At 45.3% G+C, this 20,458-nt stretch overlaps 1 protein-coding gene and 1 long non-coding RNA gene across 8 annotated transcripts in view; both read left to right on the forward strand.

The window, feature by feature from the left end:
• Positions 1-19,387, forward strand: part of mark2b (MAP/microtubule affinity-regulating kinase 2b) — a 73,643-nt gene extending 54,256 nt beyond the window's left edge. For 3 of the 7 annotated variants that reach the window (XM_041867895.2, XM_041867901.2, XM_041867896.2), the window contains 5 exons: positions 6,062-6,180; positions 7,411-7,549; positions 11,926-11,952; positions 15,967-16,002; positions 16,678-19,387. In XM_041867895.2, the coding sequence (XP_041723829.1) occupies positions 6,062-6,180; positions 7,411-7,549; positions 11,926-11,952; positions 15,967-16,002; positions 16,678-17,122 (766 nt within the window). In that variant the 3' untranslated portion in view covers positions 17,123-19,387. Of the gene's footprint in view, positions 1-6,061; positions 6,181-7,410; positions 7,550-11,925; positions 11,953-15,963; positions 16,003-16,677 lie in introns of all 7 variants that reach the window. The other 4 variants (XM_041867899.2, XM_045213220.1, XM_041867897.2 and 1 more) reach the window with 4 other exon arrangements.
• Positions 794-3,438, forward strand: LOC121554373. The gene is made up of 4 exons (XR_006658210.1): positions 794-1,576; positions 1,617-1,718; positions 2,015-2,116; positions 2,411-3,438. It is a non-coding gene; the product is annotated as an uncharacterized LOC121554373 (long non-coding RNA).
• Positions 19,388-20,458: the final 1,071 nt, after the last annotated feature.

Here is a 20,458-nt window from a genome sequence, read left to right on the forward strand (position 1 = left end):
GGCAGATGTGTTGTTACCTACCCTTACCACCTGGGGGGCGGCCCGTCAGGGAGTCCAGGATCCATTTGCAGAGGGAGGTGTTTAGTCCCAGGGTCCTTAGCTTAGTGATGAGCTTTGAGGGCACTATGGTGTTGAACGCTGAGCTGTAGTCAATTAATAGCATTCTCACGTAGGTGTTCCTCTTGTCCATGTGGGAAAGGGCAGTGTGGAGTGCAATAGAGATTTCATCATCTGTGGATCTGTTGGGGCGGTATGCAAATTGGAGTGGGTCTAGGGTTTCTGGGATAATGGTGTTGATGTGAGCCATGACCAGCCTTTCAAAGCACTTCATGGCTACAGACGTGGGTGCTACGGGTCGGTAGTCATTTAGGCAGGTTACCTTAGTGTTCTTGGGCACAGGGACTATGGTGGTCTGCTTGAAACATGTTGGTATTACAGACTCAGTCAGGGACATGTTGAAAATGTCAGTGAAGACACTTTCCAGTTGGTCAGCGCATGCTTGGAGTACACGTCCTGGTAATCCGTCTGGCCCTGCGGCCTTGTGAATTCTGACCTGCTTAAAACTCTTACTCACATCGGCTACGGAGAGCGTGATCACATAGTCATCCGGAACAGCTGGTGCTCTCATGCATGCTTCAGTGTTGCTTGCCTCGAAGCGAGCATAGAAGTGGTTTAGCTCGTCTGGTAGGCTTGTGTCACTGGGAAGCTCGCAGCTGGGCTTCCCTTTGTAGTCTGTAATAATCGTTTTCGAGCCCTGCCACATCCGATGAGCGTCAGAGCCGGTGTAGTACGATTAAATGTAAGTCCTGTATTGACTCTTTGCCTGTTTGATGGTTCGTCGGAGGGCATAGCGGGATTTCAAATAAGCGTCCGGGCTAGAGTCCCGCTGCTTGAAAGCGGCAGCTCTACCCTTTAGCGGCTGTTGCCTGTAATCCATGGCTTCTGGTTGGGGTATGTACGTACGGTCACTGTGGGGACAAACACACAAACAACTCTGTCAACCCCTGAACTAAAAAGGAAGACGCTCATTTGACGTTCTCCTTCTCCAGGTGGTTGTTCAGCTTCTCCTGGTGTTAATGTTGAAGTCCTGGTCTGTTGCACGCAGTAAGCTTGGGCTGTTCAGAACCTAATTGGGAAACCTGGAGAGAAGCAGGGTTCTCCACTGGATTTTTTTTTACAAGGTGGTGCTGCCGAGTACGGCGGAGACACGGGGTACGGCGGAGACACGGGGTACGGCGGAGACACGGGGTACGGCGGAGTACGGCAGTGCTCTGTTTGGATTAAGAGATTTGTTCGTTTTTGAACACCTGTAACTGCCATTTACTGCAATCTAGAACAAAACACAAACCAGTAGTAAATGTACAGTAAGTAGGTGGAGAGGGTTTTAGGGAATAGCAGAATACAGTAAATGTACAGTAAGTAGGTGGAGAGGGTTTTAGGGAATAGCAGAATACAGTAAATGTACAGTAAGTAGGTGGAGAGGGTTTTAGGGAATAGCAGAATACAGTACATGTACAGTAAGTAGGTGGAGAGGGTTTTAGGGAATAGCAGAATACAGTAAATGTACAGTAAGTAGGTGGAGAGGGTTTTAGGGAATAGCAGAATACAGTAAGTAGGTGGAGAGGGTTTTAGGGAATAGCAGAATACAGTAAATGTACAGTAAGTAGGTGGAGAGGGTTTTAGGGAATAGCAGAATACAGTAAATGTACAGTAAGTAGGTGGAGAGGGTTTTAGGGAATAGCAGAATACAGTAAATGTACAGTAAGTAGGTGGGAGAGGGTTTTAGGGAATAGCAGAATACAGTAAATGTACAGTAAGTAGGTGGAGAGGGTTTTAGGGAATAGCAGAATACAGTAAATGTACAGTAAGTAGGTGGAGAGGGTTTTAGGGAATAGCAGAATACAGTAAATGTACAGTAAGTAGGTGGAGAGGGTTTTAGGGAATAGCAGAATACAGTAAATGTACAGTAAGTAGGTGGAGAGGGTTTTAGGGAATAGCAGAATACAGTAAGTAGGTGGAGAGGGTTTTAGGGAATAGCAGAATACAGTAAATGTACAGTAAGTAGGTGGAGAGGGTTTTAGGGAATAGCAGAATACAGTAAATGTACAGTAAGTAGGTGGAGAGGGTTTTAGGAATAGCAGAATACAGTAAATGTACAGTAAGTAGGTGGAGAGGGTTTTAGGGAATAGCAGAATACAGTAAATGTACAGTAAGTAGGTGGAGAGGGTTTTAGGGAATAGCAGAATACAGTAAATGTACAGTAAGTAGGTGGAGAGGGTTTTAGGGAATAGCAGAATACAGTAAATGTACAGTAAGTAGGTGGAGAGGGTTTTAGGGAATAGCAGAATACAGTAAATGTACAGTAAGTAGGTGGAGAGGGTTTTAGGGAATAGCAGAATACAGTAAGTAGGTGGAGAGGGTTTTAGGGAATAGCAGAATACAGTAAATGTACAGTAAGTAGGTGGAGAGGGTTTTAGGGAATAGCAGAATACAGTAAATGTACAGTAAGTAGGTGGAGAGGGTTTTAGGGAATAGCAGAATACAGTAAATGTACAGTAAGTAGGTGGAGAGGGTTTTAGGGAATAGCAGAATACAGTAAATGTACAGTAAGTAGGTGGAGAGGGTTTTAGGGAATAGCAGAATACAGTAAATGTACAGTAAGTAGGTGGAGAGGGTTTTAGGGAATAGCAGAATACAGTAAATGTACAGTAAGTAGGTGGAGAGGGTTTTAGGGAATAGCAGAATACAGTAAATGTACAGTAAGTAGGTGGAGAGGGTTTTAGGGAATAGCAGAATACAGTAAATGTACAGTAAGTGGGCAAGGTGGGCCTGAGAGACTCACAGGATATTGGTATCCACATTTTTAAACTACTATTCCCCCAAAACGTAATTTTTGTTACATAAATGCACTGTAATTTAAGCTTTAAAGGTCCAATGTGGCCGTTTTTATCTCAATATCAAAGGATTTCTGGGTAATAATTAAGTACGTTACTTTGATTGTTTTCCATTAAAGTTGTCAAAAACAAACAAAAATAGCTTCTTAGCAAAGAGCAATTTCTCAACAAGAATTTTGCTTGGACTGTCTGGGAGTGGAAAACTAGCTGTTATTGACAGAGGTTTGAAATAGGGGTGTGAAGAAATCCCTAATAACTTTTTTTTTTAAATACAAAATGTAAATCCCAGTGCAGCTGGCTGGCCTGCTCTTTCTCTTCACTAATGATGCCAGTGTGTGTTCAGTCTTCAGTCTGTTGCCTGTAGAATATACTATCCTGTTCATTGATGATAGGCCCTGCTTTACTGAAGTTGTGAGACATTACAAGCCAAGAAATTGTGAAATACAGAATTCCATTGTGAGATTCAGCTTTTGATTATTGATAGATAGGCCTAGTGCACGGTACTGACTGTCTGCCTGGTGACCGACCTGCCTATACTGATAGATAGGCCTAGTGCACGGTTCTGACTGTCTGTCTGGTGGCTGACCTGCCTATACTGATAGATAGGCCTAGTGCAGGGTTCTGTCTGTCTGGTGGCTGACCTGCCTATACTGATAGATAGGCCTAGTGCACGGTTCTGACTCTCTGTCTGGTGGCTGACCTGCCTATACTGATAGATAGGCCTAGTGCACGGTTCTGACTGTCTGTCTGGTGGCTGACCTGCCTATACTGATAGATAGGCCTAGTGCACGGTTCTGACTGTCTGTCTGGTGGCTGACCTGCCTATACTGTGCCCCTCCCCCCTCTCTCCGTCCCTCGCTAGCTCATTATAATAATAATAATATGCCATTTAGCAGACGCTTTTATCCAAAGCGACTTAGTCATGCGTGCATACATTTTTATGTATGGGTGGTCCCGGGGATCGAACCCACTACCTTGGCGTTACAAGCGCCGTGCTCTACCAGCTGAGCTACAGAGGACCACATTATGAAAGATGCAAGTGTTTGATTGTTTGTGTTCTCGGAATACAGTAAATATACTGAAAGATTTGTTTTCTTTCTACTAAATGTCTTGGTAAGTCACGATATTTAACATGCTTTAAAGGTTATTTTTTAGGAGAGAGTGGTCTAGCTGTGCCACTAGAGATCCTGGTTCGAATCCAGGCTCTGTCGTAGCTGGCCGCGACCGGGAGACCCATGGGGCGGCGCACAATTGGCCCAGCGTCGCCCAGGGTAGGGGAGGGAATGGCCGGCAGGGATGTAGCTCAGTTGGTAGAGCGTGGCGTTTGCAACGACAGGGTTGTGGGTTCGATTCCCACGGGGGGCCAGACTGTAAGTCGCTCTGGATAAGAGCGTCTGCTAAATGACTTAAATGTCTGCGTGCAGGCAGCAAGCAGGCAGCTCGAGATTATTTGATTGACAGTTCTGGTCGTTTAGTGATGGTCATGGCTAGAAGGGATCCAGCTTTTGTCAACCTACTGCGTAAATTCTCCTAACCTGCTAAGAAACATTTGAGAAACGATGCATCCCTTCTAGCCATAATCCCAAGTGATGGACTTTAGTCCCACTTCAGAAGACAAGTAAAATGGCCATTCAGTGGCGCTTCGAAACTATCAACAGAAAAGGTTTTGTGTCGTGTTGGCATTTAAAAAGCCGTAGTGTACCCTTACAGATAAACAAACATGTCGTAGCCACGCCGCTTTCAAGGGTAGGCCTGTATGACTGTGGTAGGTAGAACTTCATTATTCGACCGTAGCGATCATACAAACTTAAGACCATTATTCTGAATTGTAAATTTACAAGGAATTTAATGATTTTCTCTTATAATTTTAACGGAAAACCAAACAAATTAAATATGTTGAACAAAAATATAAACGCACGCAACAATTTCAAATATTTTACTGAGTTACAGTTCATATAAGGAAATATAGGCCCTAATCTATGGATTTCACATGACTTGGCAGGGGCACAGCCATGGGTGGGCATAGGAGGGCATAGGCCCACCCACACGGGAGCCAGGCCCAGCCAATCAGAATACGTTTTTTCCCCACAAAAGGGCTTTATTACAGACAGAAATACTCCTCAGCAGTTTTAATGTTTGTATCGTTTTGTACCTACTGAACACAGCCCAGGCTTACCTCAGGATAGTGCGTGTGTGCGTGCGTGTGTGTGTGTGTGTGTGTGTGTGTATGTGTGTGTGTGGTGAGTCCAGAGAGGGTATAGCTACAGGGGTGCAGAGGCCAGCTGGAAACAGGACTCTCAGAGAGACAGACCCACAGACAGGCTGGATTCAGAGATCCCAGGTTCTCTGATTTTTGAAATCCAAAGTCTCCACTGTCATAGTGACACAGGATTAAATGATGATGATGATGATGATTGTGTGTCTCAGAGAGAAAGACAGGTCTCTAGACTAAGAGGATTAACGTGTGTGTGTTCAGTGTGTGTGTGTGTGTGGGTGTGCTTACTGACCTGATCTCTCTCCAACCCCAAACATCAGCTCTGATGGCTTTGTGGATTATGTAAAACATCAGGACACACAAACAAACACACACACACACACACGAACACACACACACACACACACACACGAACACACACACACACACGAACACACACACACACACGAACACACACACACGAACACACACACACGAACACACACACACGAACACACACACACACGAACACACACACACACGAACACACACACACGAACACACACACACGAACACGAACACACACACACACACGAACGAACACACACACACACACACGAACACACACACACACGAACACACACACACACGAACACACACACACACGAACACACGAACACACACACACACACGAACACACACACACACACGAACACACACACACACACACGAACACACATGCACACTCTGGGGACAGACACATTTTTATCCCATTCCAGATTATCTCTCCATCACAGTAATGGAATTGGCGCCTCAGGTGTGAAGGACTTGGCTCTGACCAATGTTGGAGGGTAGCGGCCACATTCTATTATATAGCCCATAGTGCACCTTAGCCACGTAGTAGTGAAGGTAGTGTACCCAGTGTTTTATATGAAAGTTCACTACTCTAACCCACCCCTCCATCTCCTAACAGCGCTCCCCACCAGAGGCCACCTGGCGCGTCCCCCTCAGCCCACAACATCAGCAGCTCCGCGGTGACGGACCGGACCAACTTCTCCCGGGGGGTGGCCATCCGCAGCACCTTCCACGCAGGTAATATTACATTCTATTATACTTCCCCAAACACGCTGTTCCGGCTCCACGGCGATCAGGTTGAAGCTACTGAAGCGCACCTGTGGTACTCTGTAACGGTCAGCAGAGAGGGACCTCAAACTGTTAACGGTCAGCAGAGAGGGACCTCAAACTGTAACGGTCAGCAGAGAGGGACCTCTAACTGTAACGGTCAGCAGAGAGGGACCTCTAACTGTAACAGTCAGCAGAGAGGGACCTCAAACTGTAACGGTCAGCAGAGAGGGACCTCTAACTGTAACGGTCAGCAGAGAGGGACCTCAAACTGTAACGGTCAGCAGAGAGGGACCTCAAACTGTAACAGTCAGCAGAGAGGGACCTCAAACTGTTAACGGTCAGCAGAGAGGGACCTCAAACTGTAACAGTCAGCAGAGAGGGACCTCAAACTGTTAACGGTCAGCAGAGAGGGACCTCAAACTGTAACGGTCAGCAGAGAGGGACCTCAAACTGTAACGGTCAGCAGAGAGGGACCTCAAACTGTTAACGGTCAGCAGAGAGGGACCTCTAACTGTTAACGGTCAGCAGAGAGGGACCTCAAACTGTAACGGTCAGCAGAGAGGGACCTCAAACTGTTAACGGTCAGCAGAGAGGGACCTCTAACTGTAACGGTCAGCAGAGAGGGACCTCAAACTGTTAACGGTCAGCAGAGAGGGACCTCAAACTGTAACGGTCAGCAGAGAGGGACCTCTAACTGTAACGGTCAGCAGAGAGGGACCTCTAACTGTAACGGTCAGCAGAGAGGGACCTCTAACTGTAACGGTCAGCAGAGAGGGACCTCAAACTGTAACGGTCAGCAGAGAGGGACCTCAAACTGTTAACGGTCAGCAGAGAGGGACCTCTAACTGTAACGGTCAGCAGAGAGGGACCTCAAACTGTAACGGTCAGCAGAGAGGGACCTCAAACTGTTAACGGTCAGCAGAGAGGGACCTCTAGCTGTAACGGTCAGCAGAGAGGGACCTCAAACTGTTAACGGTCAGCAGAGAGGGACCTCAAACTGTTAACGGTCAGCAGAGAGGGACCTCAAACTGTTAACGGTCAGCAGAGAGGGACCTCTAACTGTAACGGTCAGCAGAGAGGGACCTCAAACTGTAACCTACTATGCATGCCGACAGTGTCTCAAAACTCTTGTCTGAGGTGTCCACAGTGTGTTTTTAAATAACGATGTAATATGTATCTATCTGTACACTGTAACAGGACAGCAGAGAGGTGCCAAAGACCAGCAGGGTTCTCCGGGGGCGCCAGTCTCCCCCTCCCTCAGCCACGGCAACAGCCAGACCAGGAGACCTGGGGCCACCGGTATCTTCTCCAAGTTCACCTCCAAGTTCGTACGCAGGTGAGTCCAGGAGGAGGAGGAGGAGGAGGCGGGAGTGAGGGGAAGAAGGGGATGGAGGAGAGGGAGGTAGAGCAGGAAAGGAGCGGAGGACAAAATTGAGATGAAATGGAGGAAATGGAAGGTTGGTGAGGGAGAGAGGAGTGGAGAGAAGGGGGGGATGGGGGGGAAGGAAAGAAGGTGGAGGGAGGTAGTCTGTGGTTAAGGGTATAGAGCCAATGGAGGGTTTTGACTAGACAGACAGACACAGAGACAGACACAGAGACAGACACAGAGACAGACACAGAGACAGACACAGAGACAGACACAGAGACAGACACAGAGACAGACACAGAGACAGACACAGAGACAGACCAGACAGACACAGAGACAGACACAGAGACAGACACAGACACAGAGACAGACACAGAGACAGACAGACACAGAGACAGACAGACACAGAGACAGACAGACACAGAGACAGACAGACACAGAGACAGACAGACACACAGACAGACAGACACACAGACAGACAGACAGACAGACAGACAGACACACAGACAGACAGACACACAGACAGACAGACACACAGACAGACACACAGACAGACAGATACACAGACAGACAGACAGGTTATCGTCAGGTCTTTTATTCTTAGATGACATCACCTCTCCTGTCCTCTATCTATCCTGTGAGTCCCATTCCCGTGAGTCCCATTCCCGTGAGTCCCATTCCCGTGAGTCCCATTCCCGTGAGTCCCATTCCCGTGAGTCCCATTCCCGTGAGTCCCATTTCCGTGAGTCCCATTTCCGTGAGTCCCATTCCTGTGAGTCCCATTCCTGTGAGTCCCATTCCTGTGAGTCCCATTCCTGTGAGTCCCATTCCTGTGAGTCCCATTCCTGTGAGTCCCATTCCTGTGAGTCCCATTCCTGTGAGTCCCATTCCTGTGAGTCCCATTCCTGTGAGTCCCATTCCTGTGAGTGTTGTGCACAACACAAAGACACACTTTGGCCTCCTACTGTAAGATGCCTCCTCCTCCTCCTCCGTAGCGACAGTAGTCATGGTTACAGCAGAGGTATCACTTTACCACAACTATAAATACCGATGGTGGGGACACCTTGACACACACATTCTCTCTCTCTCTCTCTCTCTCTCTCTCTCTCTCTCTCTCTCTCTCTCTCTCTCTCTCTCTCTCTCTCTCTCTCTCTCTCTCTCTCTCTCTCTCTCTCTCTCTCTCTGTCTCTCTCTCTGTCTCTCTCTCTCTCTCTCTCTCTCTCTCTTCTCTCTCTCTCTCTCTCTCTCTCTCTCTCTCTCTCTCTCTCTCTCTCTCTCTCTCTCTCTCTCTCTCTCTCTCTCTCTCTCTCTCTCTCTCTCTCTCTCTCTCTCTCTCTCTCTCTCTCTCTCTCTCTCTCTCTGACTTAGCAGCCTCTGCTTCGTTCACACTTTGATATTCTCTCACTTACTTTCTTTAACGTCTCCCAAAATACTCTCTTGAACACACAGGGCTCTAAATGAACGTTTTTAATTGGTAGCACCATAAAATTATTATTTTGTTTAATTGATTGAGATGCAGCCTATATTGGGCCTATATAAATTCTAGCTACTTTGGAAGCACCATGTTCCCTAGAAACTAATATGTTACATGTTACACTGTAAATACAGGAATACCTGTGGAGTATTATGCTTCTACATTGTGTAAAGGCACTATTGAGATGCATTACATTGAAAAGGTTACACTCTCCTTTTAAAAACGTCAGGTTTGTGACGACATGCAAGAGATCTGTCATTCATTCATTGCTATGATCATTCATCTCCTGAAGAAGCTATCCCTTTTCATTTCTTTCTGTGCCCCCAAATGTGAAGTTACCAGCTAGCCAGTGAGGTAACATGACTGAACAAAGTGTAAACAAACGGTTAACGATGTCGACGTGCGAGTAGTGTTAGAACGGCCCACGTCATGGTTTATGAATGGAAAATGTGGTCCTAGTGAACCGCTATAGGAAGATAATCAATCAATCAATCGATCAATCAATCGATCAATCTAATGTATTTATAAAGCCCTTTTTACATCAGCAGATGTCACAAAGTGCTATACAGAAACCCAGCATAAAACCCCAAACAGCAAGCAATGCAGAGGTAGAAGCACGGTGGCTGGGAAAAACTCCCTAGAAAGGAAGAAACCTAGAGGAACCAGGCTCTGAGGGGTGGCCAGTCCCCTTCTGGCTGTGCTGGGTAGAGAGGAACCAGGCTCTGAGGGGTGCCCAGTCCCCTTCTGGCTGTGCCGGGTGGAGATTATAACGCTACATGGCCATTAAGGCCAGATTGTTCTCCAAGATGTTTAAAACTTTCATAGGTGACAGGGTCAAATAAGAATCAGTGTGGTTGTAGAGGTTGCCACAGGTCAGTACATCAGGAGGACTGGGGCGGCAGGTATCTTAGTGGTTAAGAGCGTTGTGCCAGTAACCGAAAGGTCGCTGGTTCTAATCCCCGAGCTGACTAGGTGAAAAACCTGTCGACGTGCCCTTGAGCAAGGCACTTAACCCTAATTGCTCCTGTAAGTCGCTCTGGATAAGAGCGTCTGCTAAATGACTAAAATGTAAAATGAGTAAATGTCACTTGGCTTTTCATAGCCGGGCATTTAGAGGTTGAAATGGCAGGTGCGGTAGAGAGAGCTAGTTGAAAACAGCAGGTCTTGGACAAGGCAGCACGTCTGGTGAACCGCAGGCAGAACAGGTGAAACTGGAGCAGCAGCACGACCAGGTGGACTGGGGACAGCCAGGAGTCATCAGGCCAGGTAGTCCTGAGGCATGGTCAGTTTTCAACCAGCGATTGAGTTGTGAGACTCTGCTGTAGAGCTCATCACTCCCCCTAACTGGGAGGGGCCAGGGACAATTACTCGATGCCAACATTTTTTCTAGCTAATTTACACACTGAAGCTATGTTGCGCTTGGTGACCTCTGACTGTTTCATCCTAACATCGTTGGTGCCGACGTGGATAACAATCTCCCTACACTCGCTACACTCACCAGTTTTACCCTTAGCTAGCACCATCTTCAGATTAGCCTTTACGTCGGTAGCCCTGCCCCCTGGTAAACAGTGTATGATCGCTGGATGATTCATTTAAATGTAATACTGCGGGTAATGGATTCGCCAATGACTAGGGTTTTCAATTTGTCCGAGCTAATGGCGGGAGGCTTCGGCGGCTCAGACCCCGTAACGGGTGGAGGAGAGACCTGAGAAGGCTCGGCCTCTGACTCCGACTCGTTGCTTAACGGAGAGAACCGGTTGAAAGTTGCTGTCGGCTGAATGAGCGACACGGGTTGAGCATGCCGACAGCATTTCTTTCCAGAAGCCTTGAGAAAATGGTCCTGCTGCGGGGACCGTGAGAGGGGATTTATACTACCATCTGTACTTACTGGTGGCACAGACGCGGTTTCATCCTTTCCTACACTTACATCGCCTTGCAGTGGCTTCAATACGGCGCCCCCTGTCTGTTATCCAGGGTTCATACACATCATTGGTGCCATCCAGTATTAAACTCCTCATGAAATTATCTTCACTCATCTGATAAGCTCATAAAACTATGATGCAGCATTTTATTGGTGTTGTCAAATCGTTTTTTTATTAATTTATTCAAAGTTTATTTGGGTATTTTCAGGGGGGTTTTCTATGTAAAAAAATAAAAATAATAAAATAGACCTTGTCAAGTCAAAAACCTACTTTTCAAGAAGTTCTTGAGACTTAAAATAGATATATAACAGGGTTTTGTTGGTTTTTGAATCCTGAATCCCACAACTATAGTAACAGGCTCAGTTAGACAGTTAAATGCTGAATAAATTGTACATCCCAAATGGCACCCTATTCCCTATATAGTGCACTACTTTTGACCAGATCCCACAGAGCTCAATAGTGCACTATATAGGGAATAGGGTGCCATTTGGGATGCCCACATTGCTCTCAATTGTTCTCTGTTGATAAATCTACCCTCTCTGTTGATAAATCTACCCTCTCTGTTGATACATCTACCCTCTCTGTTGATACATCTACCCTCTCTGTTGATAAATCTACCCTCTCTGTTGATACATCTACCCTCTCTGTTGATAAATCTACCCTCTCTGTTGATACATCTACCCTCTCTGTTGATAAATCTACCCTCTCTGTTGATAAATCTACCCTCTCTGTTGATAAATCTACCCTCTCTGTTGATACATCTACCCTCTCTGTTGATAAATCTACCCTCTCTGTTGATAAATCTACCCTCTCTGTTGATACATCTACCCTCTCTGTTGATAAATCTACCCTCTCTGTTGATAAATCTACCCCTTGTGAAACAACTTCAGTCAGTGAATGTACATTTTTTTCTTTTTTTTTTTCTTCCTCCCCCCTCTGTGTTTTTGTAGAAATCTCTCCTTCAGATTTCCGAGAAGGTAGGCAACTACATCCCCCACGATAATAACCCCTTTTTCAGTCTTCATTTGATATTTATTTATATATATAATTTATATTATTTGCCTCCCAAATGGCCCCCTTTTCCCTATATAGTTCACTACTTCTGACCAGAGCCTCTGGTGCACTATGTAGGGAATAGTGTGTTATTTGGGAGGCTACCAAAATTCTCCCCCTCGTTTGGTGTTTCGTCACGCTTTTTGTTTTGAATTTCCCTGTGCCTTGACCTCTGACCTTTACCCTCTCTATTCTGTGGCTGGCCCCTTTTTTTGCCGTTGGTTTTGAGTGAAGTCTTTTTTTTTGTCCTGTTACTAACGTTCCACCTGCACCCCAACCCCCCAGTAGGGTTGGAAAAATCACTAAACTTGTCTGAAATTGTCTGGTTTTCCAGAAATCCCGGTTGGAGGTTTTCTATAATCAACAATCTCCAGTGAATCCTCAAACCTGAAATTCTTTAAGCGTGATTTCGGGAAAACCAAGGAATTTTGGAAAGCTTTTGCACAATAACACCCATCCCTCTCTCCCTCATCCCTCTCTCCATCATCCCTCTCTCCTCATCCCTCTCTCCATCATCCCTCCTTCCATCATCCCTCTCTCCTCATCCCTCTCTCCATCATCCCTCTCTCCATCATCCCTCTCTCCATCGTGTGTGGTCTGTGTGAGCTCACCCTTTTGTGTCCTTGACAGAGTGAGTGTGGAAATAGAGGCATAGAGAGAGGGGGAACACCTGGGATCAAAATAGGAAGTGATGTCACTAGTTTGACAGGATATGATGTCATCTCTTCTGTTAGGAAGGTTGCTCAGCTATCGACAGGTGTTGTAGGTAAGGGTTGCATCTCAGATGGCACCCTAATCCCTGTACAGTGCACAATAATTGACCAAACCCCTATGGGCCATATGAGACAACCAGCGAACCTGACCTGATGCACACTCACCTTAATTCACCTCATACCCTGGCCGGTACTGACAGATGCGGAAGTGATCACTGACCAGTGGTGGAAAAAGTACCCAATTTGTCATACTTGAGTAAAATGTTAAGATACCTTAATAGAAAATGACTCTAGTAAAAGTGAAAGTCACCCAGTTAAATACTACTTAAGTAAAAGTCTAAAAGTATTTGGTTTTGAATATACTTAAGTATCAAAAGTAAACAAATATAAATCATTTCAAATTCCTTATATTAAGCAAACCAGACGGCACCATTTTCTTTATTTTATTTTTTCCGGATAACCAGGGGCACGCTCCAACATGCAGACATCATTTACAAACGAAGCATTTGTGTTTAGTGAGTCGACCCGATCAGAGGCAGTAGGGATGACCAGGGATGTTCTCTTAATAAGTGTAGCTCAGTTGGTAGAGCATGGCGCTTGCAACACCAGGGGTTGTGGGTTCGATTCCCATGGGGGGCCAGTATAAAATAATAAAATAAATGTATGCACTCACTAACTAACTGTAAGTCGCTCTGGATAAGAGCGTCTGCTAAATGACTCAAATGTAAAATGAATTGGACCATTTTCTGTCCTGCTAAATGTAACGAGGACTTTTGGGTGTCAGGGAAAATGTATGGAGTAAAAAGTACGTTATTTTCTTTAGGAATGTAGTAAAGTAAAAGTTGTAACAAATATAAATAGTTAAGTACAGAAACCCCAGAATTGTGAGGTACAGTGGTGGTTTCCCATCTTTAGTTTGTAATAGAGTGATTTAAATGGTTCTAAGCAGGATTTGTATCGATTCCAATTTTATTTGAATTCACTCATGAGATGGAGAATTTACGTTGAATTGAATTCTTCAAGTTATGGAATTGGAATTGAATTGGAATTAGACTGTTTGGATTTTTAAAATTGGAATTGTAAAAACATTTAATCTTTTGGAATTGAATTGAAATTCAATATTTTTACACTTCCCAGTTAATCGAATTGTTGCACATAGTATCATACATTGACTGCAGGATAAAACAAAACAATCATTAACACTTGTATTTCTATATTTCCAATATAGCTAGGCTGGCTGAACAGTGACACGATCAGCCTAGAAGCCAGAGGGAATTGAGTTTACATTTGTGGAATTGTTGGGGATAATATTGAATTGGGAATTGAATTACCTAACAATGGAATAGAGATTATTTTAATTATCTCTGAATTCAAAGACTGACCTGGAATTTGAATGGAATTTAATTTAATTTACAGGGAATTTAATTAGAATGTAATTTATGGAATTAATCCCAACCCTGATTCTAAGCAGCTTCCGTCCGTAGCCAAATGCTCTAAGTAATAATAAGTAGAAAGTTAAACTTTTTATGGGGACATTCTAACCCTCTAGGAAGTTGTTTTAGCAGTACTGTATTCACCCCTCCCTTATTTGGAGATGGAGAGTGGGAAACGGGGGAGAGGAACTCTTTATTTCATTCCTCCATCTCTGGCATTGCATCATCCCTCCATCACTGGCACCGGCTATTCAACATGACAGCAGCAGGACTGGCTGGCTCTGGCCTGCTTTAGCCACAGTACCTTTTTATAGTGCAACACACACACATTATAGGAATACACACAGTTATCTCATACACACACACAGTGGCACAACAGATACACACTGCTGCGACAACAATCACACTTTCACAGAAGACACCTGGGTTTGTCACCCAGGGGGTTATGACGTTTACATGTAAATGTCAGTGTGTTGACACTTTACACCACCAGGGGGTGTAATTCAGCAGGTTAGGCGGAGTGACCGCTCCCTCTGCTGGTGAAGATTAGGAACAGCAAGCATATGTTTTTATTGGAGCAGAGAGTAATGGGACACCATTATTATATCATTATAGCTATATTATATCTTTATGTCATTATAGCATTATTATAGCTATATTATATATTTTAGACCTATTTTTTTTGGATAAGGTGACATGTTTAACGGTCCTGGCTAAGTGTTCTCTGTTCCAGGAGGGGTTATGTTCTGTTCTCTCCTATTAAGAGAATCATTTGATAATGATTTGTCTGTTTTTAACTGCTATATTATATATATTCAGTTTAAAAGGAGGATGTAGTCGGTGCTCAGTTGAATATGTTGAATTTGTCTGTCTGTCAGTAAGCATGTTCCTGTCTGTCTTTCTGTCTGTCTGTCTGCATGTCGTGTCTCTCTGGCTCTGTTTTCTCCATCTCTCCTCTGTCATCTGGCTCTATTTCCTTATCGAATATATTGCTCATTCTATCTCTCCTCTGTCATCTGGCTCTATTTCCTTATCGAATATATTGCTCATTCTATCTCTCCTCTGTCATCTGGCTCTATTTCCTTATCGAATATATTGTTCATTCTATCTCTCCTCTGTCATCTGTGCTGCCTGTGTGTAGGTGCAGCAGTGGAATGCTGTTGGAGAGACTAAAACGGTGGAGGGGTTATTGGACCCTCTTTCCCTCCTTCCTTCCCTCTCTTCTTTAGGCACAGGACTCATAATCCCCTCCATTCCATCCCATTCCAAACTAATCCATTCCATCCCATTCCAAACTAAACCATCCCATTCCAAACCATTCCAAACTAAACCATCCCATTCCAAACCATTCCAAACTAAACCATTCCAAACTAATCCATTCTAAATTAAACCATCCCTCCATTCTAATCTATTAGTTATTCATCCAAAACATTTCAATCATAATTTTGTTTTATCATCAATAAATCTTTAAAATGCCGCTACTCGCCTTAATCTTTGTGAAACTACAGCGAATTTTCATTTGACTGGGACACAGCGTTGATTTTCGTTTTTTTTTTTTTAACCTGGGGTGGTTTTATGCTACAGGGCGTTCTGTACTGATACACAAAGCCACTATATTCTGAGATATCAGATGTATGTTCTGGAATGGAATAGGAATGGGTTCTGGAATGAGAATGTCAACGTGTGTTCCTGTGGAGGATGGTCATGTGTTTAGTGGTGTTGCTAGCTGTTAAACTAACATTGTAGCCTATTAGCTCAGAAGACTAAACCTGTGTTGGTTTTTCTTGAGGAGTCCGTATGAGGGAGAGGGTCAGGATGAGGACAGCAGGTGAGACTCAAACCAACCATCCCTCAATCAATCAATTAATCAATCAGACCTAATCAGTAGATCTCGGCGGGATAGATGTGATTGGATTAACGGGTAGAGGGGGGGATTTGTTAAATGTATTTGGTAATTGGGTGTTAATTGGTTGACAAACCTTAGATTTAACCAATCAGGGATGACGTTTCTGGATGTTAGCGAATGGGAGGGAGTCTGAGTGTGTGACGTAGGCATGTACATGCATGGTTAGAGGTGTGTGTTTCTGTGTTGTCCTATCATCCCCCTGTTTCTCCTAATCCTGTCAACATCCCTCCATCTCTCTCCCTTCTGTCTTTCTGTTTGCTTGACTCACTCTGTTTCTCACTGTTTCTCTCTCTGCCTCCCTCTCCAACCCCCTACTCCCTCTCTTTCTCCCCCTGCCCTCTCTCTCTCTCCCCCTCTCTTTCTCTCCCCCTCTCTTTCTCTCTCCCCCTGCCCCCTGCCCTCTCTCTCTCTCCCCTTCTCTTTCTCTCCCCCTCTCTTTCTCTTTCTCTCTCCCCCTGCCCCCCTCCTCTCCCCCTCTCTCCTCCCCCTCTCTCTCCCCCTGCCCCCTCTCTCTCTTCCTCCTCTCCCCTTCCCCCTCCTCTCCCCCTGCCCCCTCTCTCCCCCTCGCTTTCATCCCTCCACCTTCTCCTCCTATAGGTCGATGCTGAGCAGCACCGTCGATAAATCAGAGAAGAGCGGCGTCCTAGGCTCCTCCCACAGCGGCAGCGGAGACGAGAACAAGGATAACTCCTCCCCTGTTTCCGGGACCGCCACCCCGCCACCGAAGGACACATCGACCAAACCGCGTTCCCTCCGGTTCACCTGGTCCATGAAGACCACGTCCTCCTTGGACCCCGGGGAGATGATGAGAGAGATCCGGAAGGTTCTAGAATCCAACAGCTGTGAGTACGAGCTCCGGGAGCGCTATATGCTGCTGTGCATCTTCGGGAACCCCTCCCGCGACGACTTCGTCCAATGGGAGATGGAGGTGTGCAAGCTGCCCCGCCTCTCGCTGAACGGCGTGCGCTTCAAGAGGATCTCCGGGACGTCGATCGCGTTTAAGAACATCGCGTCCAAGATCGCTAACGAGCTCAAACTGTGAGACGGAGAGATGAGGAGTTTTATCATGAGGATAGAGCGGGACGGAGAGATGAGGGGTTTTATCATGAGGATCATGAGGAGGAGAGGAATGGAGAGAAGGAGTGAGACTGAATGAGAAGAATGACGCTGTATTGAGGGGAGGGGGGGGGGGACTGCTGGACACAGCAGGGGGTAGGCTGGAGGGGTTCAATATTTGAGAAGATTTGAAAGAAGATGATGGATGGAGTGACTGTTCCTGTTCTTTCTGTTGGGGGGGGTTCTGTCTAGTTTTTTCCTCTGTTGAGGTTTGTGTTTTAGAACCTCACTGGGTTCTCTAGCTGGGGTTCCCGTCTTCTAGATCCACTGCATGTTGGTTCTGCCTCTCTCTCTCTGCCCCACACACTGTACTGAGAGGAGAGGCCTAAGACTGAACGCACCTTCATACCTGCTCCGAGGCTCTTCTCCAGTCGGTTCTAGACTGGGTTACACTCAGAGTTCTAAAGAGAAGAGAAGAGAACGGACTGACTGGATGCTGGAAATAAACTAACTCAACGCTGGATGGTTCTCCTGGGTTCTACTGTTCTCTGACCCAAATGGACTCCCGGAACTCGAACCGTAGAACACACACACACACACAGGCAGGCCTTCAGTGGAAGGACAGACTCTTTCTGCCCGTTTGATGTGAGGAGAGACAGTCAAGACACTGCTCTGTTTTTAAGTCTCACACACACACATACACACACCAAACCAGACTCCACCCTTAATGACTGCTGTCTGTTTTTAATCCACATACACCAGGCTTCGCCCCGCCCCCCTCAACTATTTTGCTTTTACATTTTCATCAGGGGTGAAATCACCCCCCTGTCATCCAGTCCCAGGCCAATAGACTTGATTCACCATTGGAGGACAAACTTTTTATTTTCTACATCCTGGTTGTTTGATTTTCAAGGTCAAAGGTTGTACACTGGAAAAAGGGGAGTTGGTCAGTTTTATTCGTTGCCTTTCTTTAAAGAAGAACAATGGGAAAATGTAGTTATTCTTCTTGTTGCTGTTCTATCACATTACGATTTATCATGACGTTATTACGACAAAGAAACAAACTTGTGATTTTTGTTAATGTTCAATGGGGTTGTATCACGCTTCTGTACAGAGAGAGAGAGAGAGAACACAGCAGCCATCTTTCTACTCTCCTCCAGCACTCCCCTCTCCTCCCCCTCTCCCTCTCCTCCCCCTCTCCTTTCTACTCCCCCTCTCCTCCATCTCTCCTTTCTACTCCCCCTCCCCTCCCCGATGTGTGTCCCCAAAGAGTAAGAAGTACAAATATCGAGTATTACATTTATTACATGTTTTATTGTATGTATTCAGATCTCTGGACAAATGAATTAAGGACTTCTTCTCTTGTTGATTATTTCTTTTATTTTACTTTGTTTGGGTTAAAGAATGCCTCACCTGAGCTCCCCCCCCCCACACTTATCTCTGATGTCACCCAACCTTGTGTCTCCCTGTACCCCTTCACCCCAACAGGACCCCACCCTCTCCCTAACCGGGCATCTACCTGACTGCTGTGTCTAAGTTAGGTGTGGTCAGTCCAAACGGAGTGGATGATGAAGACATCTCGTTCACCTTGGGGTTGATTTATTATCTGTAGGAGGGTTGGGGTTTAATGTGTGAACATGTTACCATGCCAACAGCCTTACTATGACCAGTCCTCCATCAGCCTAAAGCAGAACGAGACGGGGAGAATGCCAGAGATTTGAATTCCCAATGTTTTCAGAGCAAGGCCGCACGTTCTGTCACTGCGTGCCTTGTGAGTGTGTGTGTGTGGTGTTGTGTGAATGGTGGTTGAGTGTATTCTTGTTATCAGCACGGGGCATTGATTCTCTTTAGGAGCTCTCTGCCAGTGGAAAGGAGTGAGAGGAAGCAATCTCTAGCCAAATGATAGCTGCCTGCTTGGGTGAGGGGGAGGGAGAGGGGAGTACACGGCCCTTGAACAGGTATACATGAGCAAAACACCTCTGTTCTTTCTATTTGTTCTGTTAAATCATTGTTTTAAGGTGCTGGGAAAATGTATTCTTCTTACTATTGCTGTTATTACTATATTTCAGGGTTGATTTATTGTTTTACATTTTTGCTGTAATTTCCGAGTCAAACACTTTAACCAGTATTTGGTTGGTTGGGAGGGACAGGGGTCGACTCCAAATGTATTTGTTTTTGTGCAAAGAAATTCAATGAAAGTAATAAAAATAAATAAAAAGCTGGTTGCATTTAGGCCAGTGTAACAAAAGTATGCCTTGGTATCTGTGTGTTTAACAAAGAAACAAAGTAATTCAGTCGACACTGTGGTTGTGATTTTTCTTTTTATTCAAAAAAAAAAAAGAAATCCTCAAAACGATAACAAGCAAATCCAGTTTCACAAAACTTCATGAACCAACACTTAGTAGCAACAGTTTAAGGGAAAGGTTGTTTTTGCTAAACACAGTCAAGTCATTCATAGCAGGCCACAAAGTATCTATAAGCAGTATTTGACAATACGTCCCTAATGGCACCTTAACTCCTTATGGCCTCTGGTCTAAAGTAGTGCACTATGCAGGGAACAGGGTGCTATTTGTGACGCAGAGGTCGTATCACGGAAGATCCGCGTTATAGCTGGGTTGAAATTTTAAAGGCAATATTCCCGGTTTCGGAGACTGCGTTCACGGTAAACGCTGCATATGTCGGTTCAGAAATGACCTTTGCTTTTTAATGCGGATCGAATCCAGTTTTTTCAGACAACACCTGTGAACTGTACATAGCACACTACTTTAACCAGAGCATTTGGGACACACAAAAATGTGAGACACTCGTATTTTGGGGATCATTTTAGTGCGTAATCAAAAACAGGTCTCTGTTCCATATCCACACTAGCATACTACTTAGAATGGAGAAATGCATTGGCCATGGATTCTAAATGGTGTGCTAGTTTAGATCCTATTCCCTATATAGTGCACTACACTTGACCAGGGCCTATAGTGATTTGGTCCAAAGTAGTGCACTATATATAGGGAATATGGTTCCATTTGGGATACATCCCAAGTCTGTCTATCTACCTAGAGATCACCTAACAAAAGGAATCTGCAGTCATAACACCAACAACACATGGATGGCTCTGGTAAAAGAGGGATCTCTCTCCTCTCTTTCTGATTTCCTCGTAGTGTGGAACTGGAACCTGTGTGTGTTTTGCCAGAGTTCCTTCCAACATTCCACATGTTCCGCTGTTGCCATGGGGGGTTCTGTTATCATGGCATCCATCACCGTGACATCAATCCAGTGTATCTTCCTTTCCTTGAGGGTTTTGGTATTGTTAAAGAATTTTGGCAAA

The sequence above is a fragment of the Coregonus clupeaformis genome, unplaced genomic scaffold, assembly GCF_020615455.1.
Source record: "Coregonus clupeaformis isolate EN_2021a unplaced genomic scaffold, ASM2061545v1 scaf0090, whole genome shotgun sequence".
NCBI lineage: Eukaryota > Metazoa > Chordata > Actinopteri > Salmoniformes > Salmonidae > Coregonus > Coregonus clupeaformis.